The 15,054-nt window shown below is 44.3% G+C and overlaps 1 protein-coding gene across 4 annotated transcripts in view; it reads right to left on the bottom strand.

Moving 5' to 3' along the window:
• NAV1 (neuron navigator 1) overlaps positions 1–15,054 on the bottom strand; it is a 300,773-nt gene that overhangs the window by 211,693 nt on the left and 74,026 nt on the right. For 2 of the 4 annotated variants that reach the window (XM_069971515.1, XM_069971517.1), the window contains exons 6-9: positions 14,428–14,707; positions 5,680–6,337; positions 5,231–5,593; positions 3,946–3,987 (exon numbers count right to left, since the gene is read on the bottom strand). In XM_069971515.1, the coding sequence (XP_069827616.1) occupies positions 3,946–3,987; positions 5,231–5,593; positions 5,680–6,337; positions 14,428–14,707 (1,343 nt within the window). The remainder of the gene's footprint in view (positions 1–3,945; positions 3,988–5,230; positions 5,594–5,679; positions 6,338–14,427; positions 14,708–15,054) is intronic. The other 2 variants (XM_069971516.1, XM_069971518.1) reach the window with 1 other exon arrangement.

Below are 15,054 nucleotides of genomic sequence, written 5' to 3'. Positions count from 1 at the left end.
GGTGTGTGTGGGTTTGTGTGAGGGAAGGGCGCGTTTGAGGGGTCCCTTTAGTTCACCTAACAGTAAAAATTACATGTTAACTGTAATCTATGGGTAATTATGTCTTATGACTTACATACTTTTTATTCCATTTTCTTTGGCATGAGACCTGACCAAAAATCTGCAATTTTAGCATTATTATTATTATAAATATGCATAAATGCAATACATATAAATTGCAATGATCTATTAAGTCATAACTTTGCTAATTCAGCCTGCCCCAACTCCAAACATCTGTCACAGCCACAAAGGCCTAGAGAACAATTTAGCAGCCCCCGACTGCATCATCAAAGCCACCACTAATATACTGTGTAACTATTTAGATGCTGCAATCCCTATTGTTAAACATAGTTAAATTGTAAATAAGGTTAACAAAAGACAAGAGTCCATCATTTCAACCTATACCCCTACTGTGTTGATCCAGAGGAAGGCAAAAACCCACATGAGGAAGATGCCAACTGCCTCATCACAGGTCACAGGGAGAAATATAGCAATCAGAATACATCCCTGAATTAGCGTCCTATCACTTGAAGTCTAGTGCCCATAACTTGTAATGTTATATTTTTCAAGAAAAGCATGCAGACCTCTATTGAACTTACTTAAGAACTTATTTAGTCTCACTGCCCTTACAGTAAAGAATCAGAGTCTGTGCTCTGGTTAAACCTTCTTTCCACTGAGGATGCCCCCATGTCATTGTTACAGGCCTAGGAGTAAAAAGATCACTAGAAAGATCTCTGTACTGTCTATTCATACAGTATGTTTGGACATTCTGATCAGATGACCTCTAAGATGTCTTTTTTTCTAAACTAAATTGCCCAAAGCTTGGTAATCTGTTTTGGCATAGTAACCCACCCATTCCCTTAATGACCTTGGATGTCTCCTCTGCACCTGCTCCAAACTATGTTCTCATCTTAAGCATCTATGCATCTTTTCATGCATCCCATGATTTTATTGGCCTTTGCAGCCACTGCCTGGCACTGATCACTAAAGTTCAGTTTACTGTCCACCAATACCCCCCGGTCTTTTTCGGAAGCAGTGCTACCTAGTGTTTTATTATTTAGCACATAATTGTACTTGATATTTCTATGGCCCAAATGCATAACCTTACATTTATCCATATTAAACTTAATTTGCCATTTCTCTGCCCAAGCCTCCATCTTCTCCAAATCCCTCTGTAATATGATATTATCCTCCTCTGTGCTGATTACTTTGATACAGTAAATATATTAAAAAAGACCCAACAATGACCCCTACGGTACCCGATTAGGCAGGTTGGCATATGCATCCCCTTGCAGCAGATGCTGTCAGTATGGGTCCATGGCATAAAAAGCTTACATTGGGTGATTGATAATATTCTTGAAGTGATGGTTTTCTTCAGTTTATGGCAGACCAATCTCACCCTCGAAGTGGGTGGAGGTAACCACTGATGCATCTAACACAGGGTGGAGCATCCCTTATTTAGAGGAGACGAGCAAGGAAGACTTTGTTCCTAACAGAAGTGGCTGTCATCCAACATGTGAAAGATGAGAGCAGTAAGTGAGCTCTAGTCCACTTCAGCACATCTATCTTTCAGAGTAAGATCAAAAACGCATCTACAGTGGTGCATATCGATCTTCATAAGGGCAAGTGATCAGTAGCATTACTGTTAAAGACAGAAGCAATTTTTTTGCATGGACCAAAATCTGTCCAGCAACTATCTGCCTTCACATCAAGGGAAGTTGCAACACCTTAATGGAAATGCTAAGCCACGATATACCCTGACAGAGGAATGGTCTCTGGATCAGAAGATGTTCTAGCAAATCACCAGATATTAAAGCGACCCGTTGGTCCCATAGACCCAATGGCCATTTCGGGTAACCCCAGAATCCACGGTTTTAACTCCCTAATTCTTTTATGGATGACAACAACAAATAGAAGTCTTGTAAAAAGACAATACAGGATCAGGTCTAATTAATCCTGATAGTCCTAAATTGGCCCAAGAGGTCATGGTTGTTCTCTCCTGATGGCTATGTCCAAGGGGACACTTTGGAGACTTCCCCAGATTCCTCACCTACTGTCACATGAGGACAGATTGTGTCTGGCGAACCACCAGATATTACGGCAACCTGTATGTGAACCTAATGGCCATTTCAGATAACGCCATAATATGTGGATTTTACTCCTTAAAACTGCTAGGGACAACAACCAGTAGAAGTCTTGTAATGACAAGACAGAATCAGGCCTTATTAATCCTAATAGCTCAAGAGGGCATGGTTGTTCTCTCCTGATGAATTGTGTCTGGCAAATGACCAGATATTACGGCAAACCTTATATGGACCTAATAGCCATTTTGGATAATGCCAGAATATGTTATTACTCCCTAAGACTACTAGGGACAACAACCAGTAGAATTTTTGTAAAAAGAAAAGACAAGATCAGGCCTCATTAATCATGATTGGCCCAATAGGTTATTGTTTTTCTCTCCTGGTGTATGTCCAAAAGGACATTTATGAGACTTTCCCAGATTACTCACCTACTGTCAATGAAGGGCAGACTGTGTCTAGTTTTGGACCACCTATGATTGTTGGCCTGAAGATTGACAGGCCCCTACTGATGGGCTGAGGCTTTTTAGAATTGGTGGTGAACATGCTTCTGCTATTAAGAGCAGAATCCACAAACAGAACCTCCCTGAGGGTTAAGAAGGTTATCTATCATGGTGTGATAAGAATAAGACTTCTCCTATATCACCCTCGACCGAGGCAATCCTTCAATTTCTCCAGGATGGGTTGGAGAAAGAAGACCGTCTAGACTAGCGAAGTGCTTTGCTTCATTAGTAATGTAAATTTGCTCATCTCTGACCTTTACCCTTTTCTGAACAATGTTACGCAATGTATCGTGTTTAACATAAAAGTTGATATATTTTTTTTTTAAGTATTCTGATAGAGGATGAGCGAATTTACAGTAATAGTCTAGAAAGTCAGCTTTTCAGCCCCGCTGCCTTAGAACTCAGTGCCGTTGTGCTCTGGGTGTCTGTAAAAAGCTAGATCCAGTCCTAGGAAACTTCTCCCAGTTTTCCAGGACTGGATCCAGCTTTTCCAGGCACCCAGACCGCAGCGGCATGGAGTGGTACTGAGTTCAAAGGCAGCAGGCTGACAAGCCAATTGACAAGACTAGCAAAGCACTTGGCCATTACTGTAAATTTACACATCCCTAGTTCTGATCATTTTGAATTTAACACTGCAAGGGGTTGTCACAGCTAACTGCTGCTGGCTAGTCTCATTTGTAGAGGATTGCTCCAAAGAAGAGCCTCTCTATGCTGCAGGAAACAATTTTCATGGTAGCCCAAGTCCTCTATGGCTGCCATGACAATGCTATTGCTATAGTCAGGTGGCTATCTGATGGATCAATGTAATACTGCAGTATTACATTATGAACAATTGTTTTTGATCCTGTACAGTGAAAAGCAATATGGCAAAAAAAAACAACAACAGATTACACTGTAAATAATAAGCCTCCACACAGCTTCCTAGGCAGGAAAATTAAAATTTTATAGAACAGGGAAATTTAAATAATCACTCTGTCTACACCACAAACATCCACACTTCACTTTTTTTATTTCTAGTATAGTTAATGGAAACATCAAGGGTCTCATTACAAAAAAGCTCCCCTATGGATCTGTAGATAGAAAAATAAACATTATAGTGTGCTTTGAGCTTTAGGAGTTTAAAACCTCCTTTACCTTGTGGTCTTTGCACTAATCATGCTCAGATACTCCTTCACTCACTGCAAACCAGCATGGATATGCCAAAACACAGCAGATAGTTTGGTATCTCTAGTTAAACGCCTGGGCTCAAGGGCAGAGGCACTTTTATCTCAGCCCTGGTAATGACCTTATGTGCTGCAATGGCAAACTTAAAACATACATACCTTAATCCTTTTTTTGGCAAAGTGTTTCGGTCCTGGACAGAACTGTGGAAGTAAAGTTGAACACAAGACTTAGAACTTAACACTGAGACAGCACATAAGAATGAGCATAATTGTACAAATAGGGGGAAACTATCTATACATGGAGGGACAACTATTATCACTTGGGGCACTATGGATGGGGAAAACGTGAGGACAGTGTTGGAAAAGTGAGCAACCTAAGATTTTTTTCTTCAGGTGTGTCACAAAGAAGTATTAGTTAAGAGATGTTATCCTGGAAGTCTTAGGCTATGTTCACACGCCGTTTAACAGTGCCCGTTGCATAACAACGGACGCTGATAAACAGCCGGCCGCAGGGCTGCACTCCCGTATCGGCTGCAATCACAATTAATTTGCGGGCACCAGCGGCTGTGCCCGCAAATCAATTAGCCATTCACTCCAATGCAATGTGCGGCCGCGCTGCACATTGCGTTGTGTGAACAGCTGATTGACAGGCACATTATTCTAACGCCTGTTCTAAAGATCGGGCGTTAGAATAACGATGTGAGAACACAGCGGGCGGCATTGCATTGACTTCAATGCAATGCTGCCCCTGCAGTAAAGAACGGACGCTGAGGCAATTGCAATCAGCGTTCGTTCTTTACTTAAAAAATAACATTGCGTGAACATAGCCTTATTTTGATGAAAATGACACCCTCTGTGATTCACTGCATACAAATATGTAGAACTACTACCCATCACTATATGGGGGTATTTTGGTCTTTGTATATAGTGTGTTCCCTACTAGTACTAGTACTGGAACCATTTTTGCACTTTCTGGAGCTAATGCGTAGTCATGGCACGGCAATATTATTTGTTTCTAGTATAGTGGTATTATTGGTAATGTTGATTTTAACTTACTAAGTTTTCTTCAGTAATAACATGATGATATTAGTCTGTCATTACATTGTGTTAATATATTGCCATAATGTGGCAGTATTATTGTCATTTACTGGTAGTATTAGTAATATTGGTCCTGGTACACTGGGTTTGTCAGTCAGGAACAGTGGTAATATGTTAGGTTGAAAAATTGAGCTGAACTTATTAACTAAGCATACTACTGTATAACATTGGATAATATACTACATCAACCTACTATGCAATAATACTATGTATGATTCTGACAAAAACAAACAATTTGTAATGCAAAATACAGTTCTTTTGCATTGAGCATTAATCTGCTCTTTAAATATGAAATGAAATGTAATTGGCACAAATAACAAGTAAAAAAAAGTAAAAAAAAAGTTACCACTCTTGTGCAGGTGACTTCAGGTTGCTATCATTCCACCCTGTATCTGGTGTTTGATCATTACCATCTTCAGTATATTGAGCAGGAGGGACACTAACAGTGAGTGGAAGTGACTCCATGCTACGGTGTAACCCTGATAATTTTGGGTACATTCTAATGTTACTCAGTCCTTGTGAAAAACTGGCTGAATTAACATTTAGGATGGGGGCTGGACTTGGTGTCAGACAAGCAACACCTGTAGGAAGTTCAAGTTGTTTACTTGGCACCAGTTCTGTAACTGAAGGAGTAAAATCTAGGCTGTTTGAGTTCACTTTATCTAGATTTGATAAAGTTGGTGTCTTCATGAAAGGTTTTGTAATAGCCCTAAAACAAGATTTAAAATGTGATTAGCATGATCAAGGTAGTTGTTTGAAGATAAAATATTTAAAAATTCAGTAGGTCATGCCCACCTGTGAGGGGTAGTTGGGGTTCCTTCTTTCACATTTACTTCTACTTGATTTGCTGTGTTTATTCTGCTTTCTGTGTCTTGAGCTACAGCCTTTGCTTTAGCCTTTTCTTTTTCACGATCGGTTTGGTTTACCCCCAAGCGCCCTCCAGCAACTTTTGATGGCTCCTTGAGACGGGAAGATGGAGTCCCAACAGACTTTCCTTGCACTGGCACAAGACTTGCATCCACACTGCTGCTTAGTGGCCTACTGGCACTTCTACCACCAGTAACACTTATAGAGCTAGATTTGGCAGGCCGTGGAAGGCTACGGTACTGTATATTGGTGCGGGCAGATGGAGAAAGAAACCCAGGTTCTGCTGCTCCTGTAACATCTAAGCTAGTTTTCCGGTTCCCACTTGAGGACCCTGAAGAAGGTTTTACAGGAATACCTGAAGATTTTGGAGTTTTACCTAGTGTGGCTGAATTACCAGTTAGTGGAGAAGAAGGGGCATTTGGCTTCTTATAACCAAACGAAGAACCTGGACGAGCAATGCCTGAGGGAGGTTTCTTTGCATCAGGTGAGCGTGGATCTCGTCCTGCATCAGAAGATGAGCGCTGAAGCCCTGATGTTTTTAGAGTCAGTTTAGACTTATCAGCTGCTTTCTGTTCTGTCTTAGCTGCTAAAATAGAACACAGAATCAAATAAACAGAAAAATAACAATGGCAGCTACTGATGATTATTCATCTGTGGTTAAAATATGTTTCTCCTCTCTGTTATCAGTGACAACATAAACTTTTTGTTTTGAATTATTTTTGTTTGTTTGTTTTCAAGGTAAGAACTGAAGTGATTCATAGGTGACATCTTCTCTGATCAGTCACTGAGGATGATTTTACAGCTGACAGAGGCACAAGGGGGTGGTTAAAACCATAAAATCTCCCCTACCAGACACCCCTGGATTATACATGTGTACAAACTACATACATACATCATATACACACATACATATCTGCTTACACCACAAACATATAACATATACTGTGCTTGCTACAGATGTGATCAGCATTAAACAGAACACTATGACACATCACAGTACACCATTTGTAATTTCAGTGCGGCTGAGCTGTTCTAGTCATCTTGGTGCAAAAGCAGAATTAAAACCAGAATTCATTACTCATGGAATCATCTTCTAACCTGATGTTTCTTTTTCATGGTATTCCCAGGTATGAATTGGCTTCATCTACTACTGCCGACAATATTCGTTGCATTGTTTTTCTAAATCTATGGTATAGTATCTGGCTCCACTCTTTTTTGAGCATGGTTATCGTTATCGCTGCTAATTCTAAGTGCTGATAAGTCAAAGTTCAAAGGCAGAATTCAAACCAGAATCCATCAATCATGGACTCATCTCCTGACCTGATGTTTCCCTTCCATTCACAGGTATAAATTGGCTTCATATACTACTTCATCACATTGTTCTTTTTTCTTTGAGGGTGCTCTATATGTGCTGAACATCTGTGGAGGAAATCCAAACCTGCAGCAGACATTCTCCATCATAAGTTTGTGCTCAGAAGCTACTACTCAGCTACCATTAGACCTGCAGCATGCAGACATTAGTTGGTAGCTGGCTCACTCACCTTTACCTACACTGTCCTATTTATAAAGATGGCCGGACCATAGTAACAAAGAAACACTTTTTCCCCTCTGCCTTTTGTATCCAACCCCTTCCTCATAGTCTGTAAACTCTTGCGAGCAGGGCCCTCACTGTTCATTTTTGACTAGTAAATTACATGTGTATGTCTGTAATGTCTGATTTTGTCTACGTATGTACCCCCAGGGCCAGTCTTTGGAGTGTGCCACCTGTGCGCTTGCACAGGGAACATTACTCCCGGCCAGCTGGGGGGCGCTCAGGCAGAGAGACAGCTGGCATCTGTAAGAGAGGGCAGCATAAGGGGGGCATCTGTAAGAGAGGGCAGCATAAAGGGGGCATCTATAAGGGGGGGCATCTGTAAGAGAGGGCATCATAAGGGGGACATCTGTAAGAGAGGGCATCATAAGGGGGACATCTGTAAGAGAGGGCATCATAAGGGGACATCTGTAAGAGAGGGCAGCATAAAGGGGACATCTGTAAGAGAGGGCAGCATAAAGGGGAAATCTAAAAAGGGGGGGCATCTGTAAGAGAGGGCAGCATAAGGGGGACATCTGTAAGGGGGGCAATCTAGAAGGGGGACATCTGTAAGGGAGGCAATTTATAAGGAGGCAGCATAAGGGGGGCATCTATTAGGGGGTAGCATAAGGGGAGCATCTATATAGGGGCTGTAAGGTATGGCTGGGGAAGGTTGTAGTTGTGAGTATGGCTGGGGGAGGTAGTAGTTGTGTGTATGGCTGGGGGAGGTAGTAGTTGTGTGCATGGCTGGGGGAGGTAGTAGTTGTGTGTATGGCTGGGAGAGGTAGTAGTTGTTTGTATGGCTGGAGGGGGTAGTAATAGTTGTGTGTATGGCTAGAGGGGGAAGTCGTAGTTGTGTGCATGGCTAGAGGGGGTAGTAGTATTTGTGTGTATGGCTGGTGGGGGTAGTAGTAGTTGTGTGTATGGCTGGGATGGTCGGGTGATGGGTGTTGGATGTCGTCTGGAGGAGTGGGAGGCTGTCGGAGCTTTATGTCACCTTAAGGGGTCTCATTTTTATCTGTTTATTGCTGACTACATCTGTACATATAGACAGTATAAGGGGCATTTATTAAAGAGGTTGTCCAGGAACAATTTTCGAAAAGTAGAGGTCACGGGGGGATCGCAACAATCGCTTCCAGTTAAATGTAAGGAAGTGTTCTGATTGACAGGGCGGGAAGCCGTAGGCTTCCCGCCCTGTCAATCACTCTTGTGACCGCAAGCAGAGATTTGCTTGCGATCACAAGAGTGTTGCAAGCTCCGTTGCGAAGTCCCGGCAGCGCCATCACTGACCTCAGTGTGCGCCGCGGCGCATACCGGAAGTCCCAGCCACTGCGGCGCACACTAAGCTCAGTGATGTCGCTGCCGGGACTTCACATCGGAGCTGCTGATCTGGAGGAGGCCGGCGTCCGACGGGGGAGCGTGTGGTTAGGTGAGTTGTCTTGTGTTTTTTTTATTTTTATCAGAGGGGGCAAGATAAGGGGGGCTGTATACAGGGGGAGGACAACAGAAGGGGGCCTGTATACAGGGGGAGGACAACATAAGGAGGTCTGTATACAGGGGGAGGACAACATAAGGGGGTCTGTATACAGGGGAGGACAACATAGGGGGGCTATATACAGGGGGAGGACAACAGAAGGAGGTCTGTATACAGGGGGAGGACAACATAGGGGGGCTATATACAGGGGGAGGACAACAGAAGGGGGTCTGTATACAGGGGGAGGACAACAGAAGGGGGTCTGTATACAGGGGGAGGACAACAGAAGGGGGTCTGTATACAGGGGGAGGACAACAGAAGGGGGTCTGTATACAGGGGGAGGACAACATAAGGGGGTCTGTATACAGGGGGAGGACAACAGAAGGAGGTCTGTATACAGGGGGAGGACAACATAAGGGGGTCTGTATACAGGGGGAGGACAACAGAAGGGGGTCTGTATACAGGGGAGGACAACATAGGGGGGCTATATACAGGGGGAGGACAACAGAAGGGGGGCTATATAAAGGGGGAGGACAACATAAGGGGGGCTGTATACAGGGGAGGACAACATAAGGGGGACTATATACAGGGGAGGACAACATAGGGGGGCTATATACAGGGGGAGGACAACAGAAGGAGGTCTGTATACAGGGGGAGGACAACATAGGGGGGCTATATACAGGGGGAGGACAACAGAAGGGGGTCTGTATACAGGGGGAGGACAACAGAAGGGGGTCTGTATACAGAGGGAAGAACCACAGAAGGGGGTCTGTATACAGGGGGAGGACAACATAAGGGGGTCTGTATACAGGGGGAGGACAACAGAAGGAGGTCTGTATACAGGGGGAGGACAACATAAGGGGGTCTGTATACAGGGGGAGGACAACAGAAGGGGGTCTGTATACAGGGGAGGACAACATAGGGGGGGCTATATACAGGGGGAGGACAACAGAAGGAGGTCTGTATACAGGGGGAGGACAACATAAGGGGGGCTATATACAGGGGGAGGACAACATAAGGGGGGCTGTATACAGGGGGAGGACAACATAAGGGGGACTATATACAGGGGAGGACAACATAAGGGGGTCTGTATACAGGGGGAGGACAACAGAAGGGGGTCTGTATACAGGGGAGGACAACATAGGGGGGCTATATACAGGGGGAGGACAACAGAAGGAGGTCTGTATACAGGGGGAGGACAACAGAAGGGGGTCTGTATACAGGGGGAGGACAACAGAAGGAGGTCTGTATACAGGGGGAGGACAACATAAGGGGGTTTGTATACAGGGGGAGGACAACATAAGGGGGTCTGTATACAGGGGAGGACAACATAGGGGGGCTATATACAGGGGGAGGACAACAGAAGGAAGTCTGTATACAGGGGGAGGACAACATAAGGGGGGCTATATACAGGGGGAGGACAACATAAGGGGGGCTGTATACAGGGGGGGAGAAACATAAGGGGGGCTATATACAGGGGAGGACAGCATAAGGGGGCTGTATACAGGGGGAGGACAACATAAGTGGCTGTATACAGGGGGGAGGACAACATAAGGGGGGCTGCATACAGGGGGAGGACAACATAAGGGGGGCTGTTTACAGGGGGAGGACAACATAAGGGGGGCTGTATACAGGGGAGGACAACATAAGGGGGGCTGTATACAGGGGGAGGACAACATAAAGGGGGGCTGTATACAGGGGGGAGGACAACAGAAGGGGGGCTGTATACAGGGAAGGACAACATAAGGGGGGCTATATACAGGGGAGGACAACATAAAAGGGCTGTATACAGGGAAGGACAACATAAGGGGGCTGTATACTGGGAAGGACAAGATAAGGGGGGGCTGTATACAGGGGAGGACAACATAAGGGGGGATGTATACAGGGGGAGGACAACATAAGGGGCTATATACAGGGGAAGGACAACATAAGGGGGGTATATACAGGGAAGGACAACATAGGGGGGCTATATACAGGGGAGGACAACATAAGGGGCTGTATACAGGGAAGGACAACATAAGGGGCTGTATACAAGGGGAGGACAACATAAGGGGCTATATACAGGGGAAGGACAACATAAGGGGGGTATATGCAGGGAAGGACAACATAAGGGGGGCTGTATACAAAGAAGGACAACATAAGGGGCTGTATACAGGGAAGGACAACATAAGGGGCTATATACAGGGGGAGGACAACATAAGGGGGGTATATACAGGGGAAGGACAACATAAGGGGGGTATATACAGGGGAGTACAACATAAGGGGCTATATACAGGGGAAGGACAACATAAGGGGCTATATACAGGGGAAGGACAACATAAGGGGGTATATACAGGGAAGGACAACATAGGGGGCTGTATACAGGGGGAGGACAACATAAGGGGGTATATACAGGGGAAGGACAACATAAGGGGGGTATATACAGGGAAAGGACAACATAAGGGGCTATATACAGGGGAAGGACAACATAAGGGGCTATAAACAGGGGAAGGACAACATAAGGGGCTATATACAGGGAAGGACAATATAAGGGGGGGGCTATATACAGGGGAAGGACAACATAAGGGGCTATATACAGGGGAAGGAAAACATAAGGGGGCTATATGGGGCAAGGACAACCTAAGGGGGCTATACGGGGGAATAGACAACATAAGGGGCTATATGGGGGGTAGGGATGGACAACATAAGGGGGCTATCTATATGGGGGGATGGATAACACAAGCGGGCCAGTTATAAGGGGGATAACACAGGGAGCCATCTATAAGGGACACTGGATGGGGGCAATTTATAAGGAGGACAACACTGAGGAGGCATCTATAAAGGGCACTACACAGAGGGGGACAACAATGGGGGGCATCTATAAGGGTAACTATACTGGGTGCGGTGTGTATACAATAGGGCTTGCACAGAGGGGGGCATCTACTTTAGTGGACTACACAGAGGGGTCATCTATAAGGGGCACTACACAGAGGGGGCCATATACTATAGGGCAGGAATAGGGAACCTTGGCTCTCCAGCTGTTGCAAAACTACAGCTTTAGCTTTGGCTGTCCATGCATGATGGGAGTTGTAGTTTTGCAACAGCTGGAGAGCCGAGGTTCCCTACCCCTGATATAGGGAATGCACAGAGGTTGTCATCTACTGTAAGTGGATTACACAGAGGGGGATCTCTACTATGGAGAACTGAACAAGGGGCCATCTACAAGGTGTGTACACTATATTTTATATATATATATATATATATATATATATATATATATATATATATATATACACACGCTACAAATAGTCAGGGCTAACCCCTAAGAGAAGGTGTAAAGGGGACAGTACAGATGTGCAGTGTGTAGAGAGATGAGGATGGTGACATCGCCAACGTGATTCGTGATTCGCCAGGACAGATGGAGAAGAAGATGAAAAGGGAAGAACTCTGATCAGAGAAGACGTCCCCTGTGAGTCACTAAATCTATGTGCACTGTAATGTATATGGTGTAGAGCTGGGGCTACCTCTGTATGACTGTATGAGGGGATATTGATCTTTTGTTCAGAGGATTTTATTCAGTAGCAGCGGTGGTTCTAGTCAGTATGTGGTGGTGTTAGTCAGTATGTGGTGGTATTATTTGTTACTTGTAATCTGGTTCGGTGTTCATTGGTCTTAGTATACCAGATTTGGTCAGTAACAATATGGTAGCAATGGTTGTGGTGTGGCGGTAATATTTCCCCCTTGTATACTGGTAATATTGGTCATAGTATACAGGATTTGGTCAGTAACATTATAGCGGTAATATGTATGGTGATACTATTTCCCTCCTGTATACTGGTTTATTGGTAATATCGGTCTTGATAGACAGGATTTGGTCAGTTACTATATAGCGGTAATATGTGTGGGGATATTTGCTCTTTGTATACTGGTGTTATTGGTAGCTGTATGACTTGTATCTAAGTATACAGCGTTATCATACAAAAAAATTGTCTTATAGCCTAATTACACCGGCCAATAATCGGTAACAAGTGCTCCTAGGAAGTCTATTCAGCCGATGATCGGCCCATGTAAAAGTGCCAGAGATTGGCTGACATGCAAGCAAATGCCCCATAGTCGGATGATTTGATCTTTTGTGCGGCTAAGATCATTGCTGTCGGCTGCACATCCCCTGCCCTGCTGATTAGCAATCATTTGCAGTCCTACATTGCCCCATATCACACCGTGTTAATGTACCCTTATTAATGTTACCATAGATAAGTATGGTGGCAGAAGGGTGGGCCCCAAGAATGATTTCCCCTGGTGGGCCCAAGCACTCCAGTCCGACACTGGTTCCAACGGAAAGAGCAGAGTACGCCAGAAGAGCATCGGTCCATATGAATGAATAGAGCTGTCTCATGCCAGGCCCTCTGCAACTTTTTTCCAATCCTGTGGATAGGGGAAAAGTCGATTTTCCCTGGACGACCTCTAAGTCTAGCATTTTTTGCGCAGGGCTTAAAAATGTCCTGCAATGCCGAGGCTTTGAGGATTTATGTAGATGCGCAATGCCTCTACATAAATCCTGTGCACAGAGACCCACATAGAAGTGCACACAAATTTCAATTAAATTTTTCCAGCGGAAATTATAAATGCAGTGCACACAGAGGCCACGTCCCCTGTGCGTGCAGCTGTATGCCCCGTTCTGCTCTCTCCCTTTGCCACAGATGGGCCTGATGTGAACAAAATATTCACAAAAACAGCATTTGCAAATATGTGCATTGGGCCCATCTGCGCTATAAAAAGGCACTTTAGCCTTATAAATCTGTAAGATTTAAAAGGGGAGGTTTGCCTCTAACTGGTTCACTGGACCAAACCCCTGTCTATAAATACATGCCCCTGTTCTGACCCCGGCGTTGGAGCCACTGCATGCTTCCCTTGCATGTGGTCACAGCTTGCCTGCGATTTCTGCCCATGGTTCCGGCCCTGTTACCAGCCATGAGTTCTTCTGTAAATCCGCCTGTTGCCTATGTGTCACCAGCTGCACCTCGCCTGCCTCTGCTAGCAAGCCAAGCCAGGGGTAGAAAGCTGGGAGTTTCCTGCCACAGCAAGTCCAACCCACCTTAAACGGGCCGATATGTTGTCTCATTATTGTCATTTACATCCTGTGTCTGGAGGAGCAGATACGCTGAGTCTTTGATATATGCCCAAAGAAAGAAATCGCAGGGTGCTAGATTTGGCGTACATGCAAACCAGTACAACACTTTTGTTTCTGGCATGGTTGATCCAGCATTCCAGTAGAGTTTGATTCAGGTATCAAAGAATGACCAAACTGAAATGTGGAGGCACACCATCCTGCTCTGTGCCCGCGTCCCCGGTGACAGGTTCCATGGTGGGGGTGGCTAGTGAAAGTGTCCTTGGCAAAAGAAAGGACCGTAAACTTTGCGCCTTCTCATTCTTTCACCATCTTATGTCACACTATGTAAGCACTTTTCAAATTCTTATCTTGAAAATGAAAGCTGTGCTGTGATTGGTTCCTTTGGGCAACAACTTTAATTTTCAGTTACTGGTCATGTACCAGTGATTTAAATTTAACTACGTGCCTTTACTTTAGCACTATCCTTCTTGAATAACCCTGTATTTACTCAAACAATATTTATGAAATATTCGTATTTAGTACCTTCTCCCTTGGAAATTGTTTGTCCAGTTTGAGTGATAGGAGATGTTACACCCACTGGTGGGTTTTTTCCTTTCCGCAAAGGCTGTCCTAGACTGACAGGTTTCTTCACATCACATTTTGGAGCATCTTCATTCTTTTCTCTGCGCCAGCGGGATGACGCATGCTCTGATTTTAAACTTCCACTGTCATACTCCATCCTGCGTGGTCCTCTGTCTTCTGATTCACTATGCCAGCTTAATCCACTCTCAACCAGTGACCGCTTTTCAGAATCAGTGCGTAGCTGAAGGACAAGTAAATATATGTATATAACTATTGATCTTTAACACAGGTTTTGTAAAAAAAAAAAAAAAAAACACAACAAAAAAACAAAGCAGACTTATTTTTTTTTAAATATAAAAGTAAAATCCTTTGGCATTAAGCCCCTATACAAACTGTGGGTAGTATTTTTTTCATAGCATGTACAGTGGTGCCTTGGATTACGAGCATAATTTGTACCGGGACCGTGCTTGTAATCCAAATCAAAGATATAGCAAAATAAAGCAAAGCAAATTTTCCCATGGAAATAGAAATGCAAAACATTTGTTCCACACCCCAAAAATAATGATTTTTGATACTGTTACTGTACAG

Source organism: Dendropsophus ebraccatus, chromosome 5 (assembly GCF_027789765.1).
Source record: "Dendropsophus ebraccatus isolate aDenEbr1 chromosome 5, aDenEbr1.pat, whole genome shotgun sequence".
NCBI classification, from domain to species: Eukaryota; Metazoa; Chordata; class Amphibia; order Anura; family Hylidae; genus Dendropsophus; species Dendropsophus ebraccatus.
The sequence above is the reverse complement of the archived record's forward strand: the minus strand, read 5'-3'. Positions and strand labels throughout refer to the sequence as shown.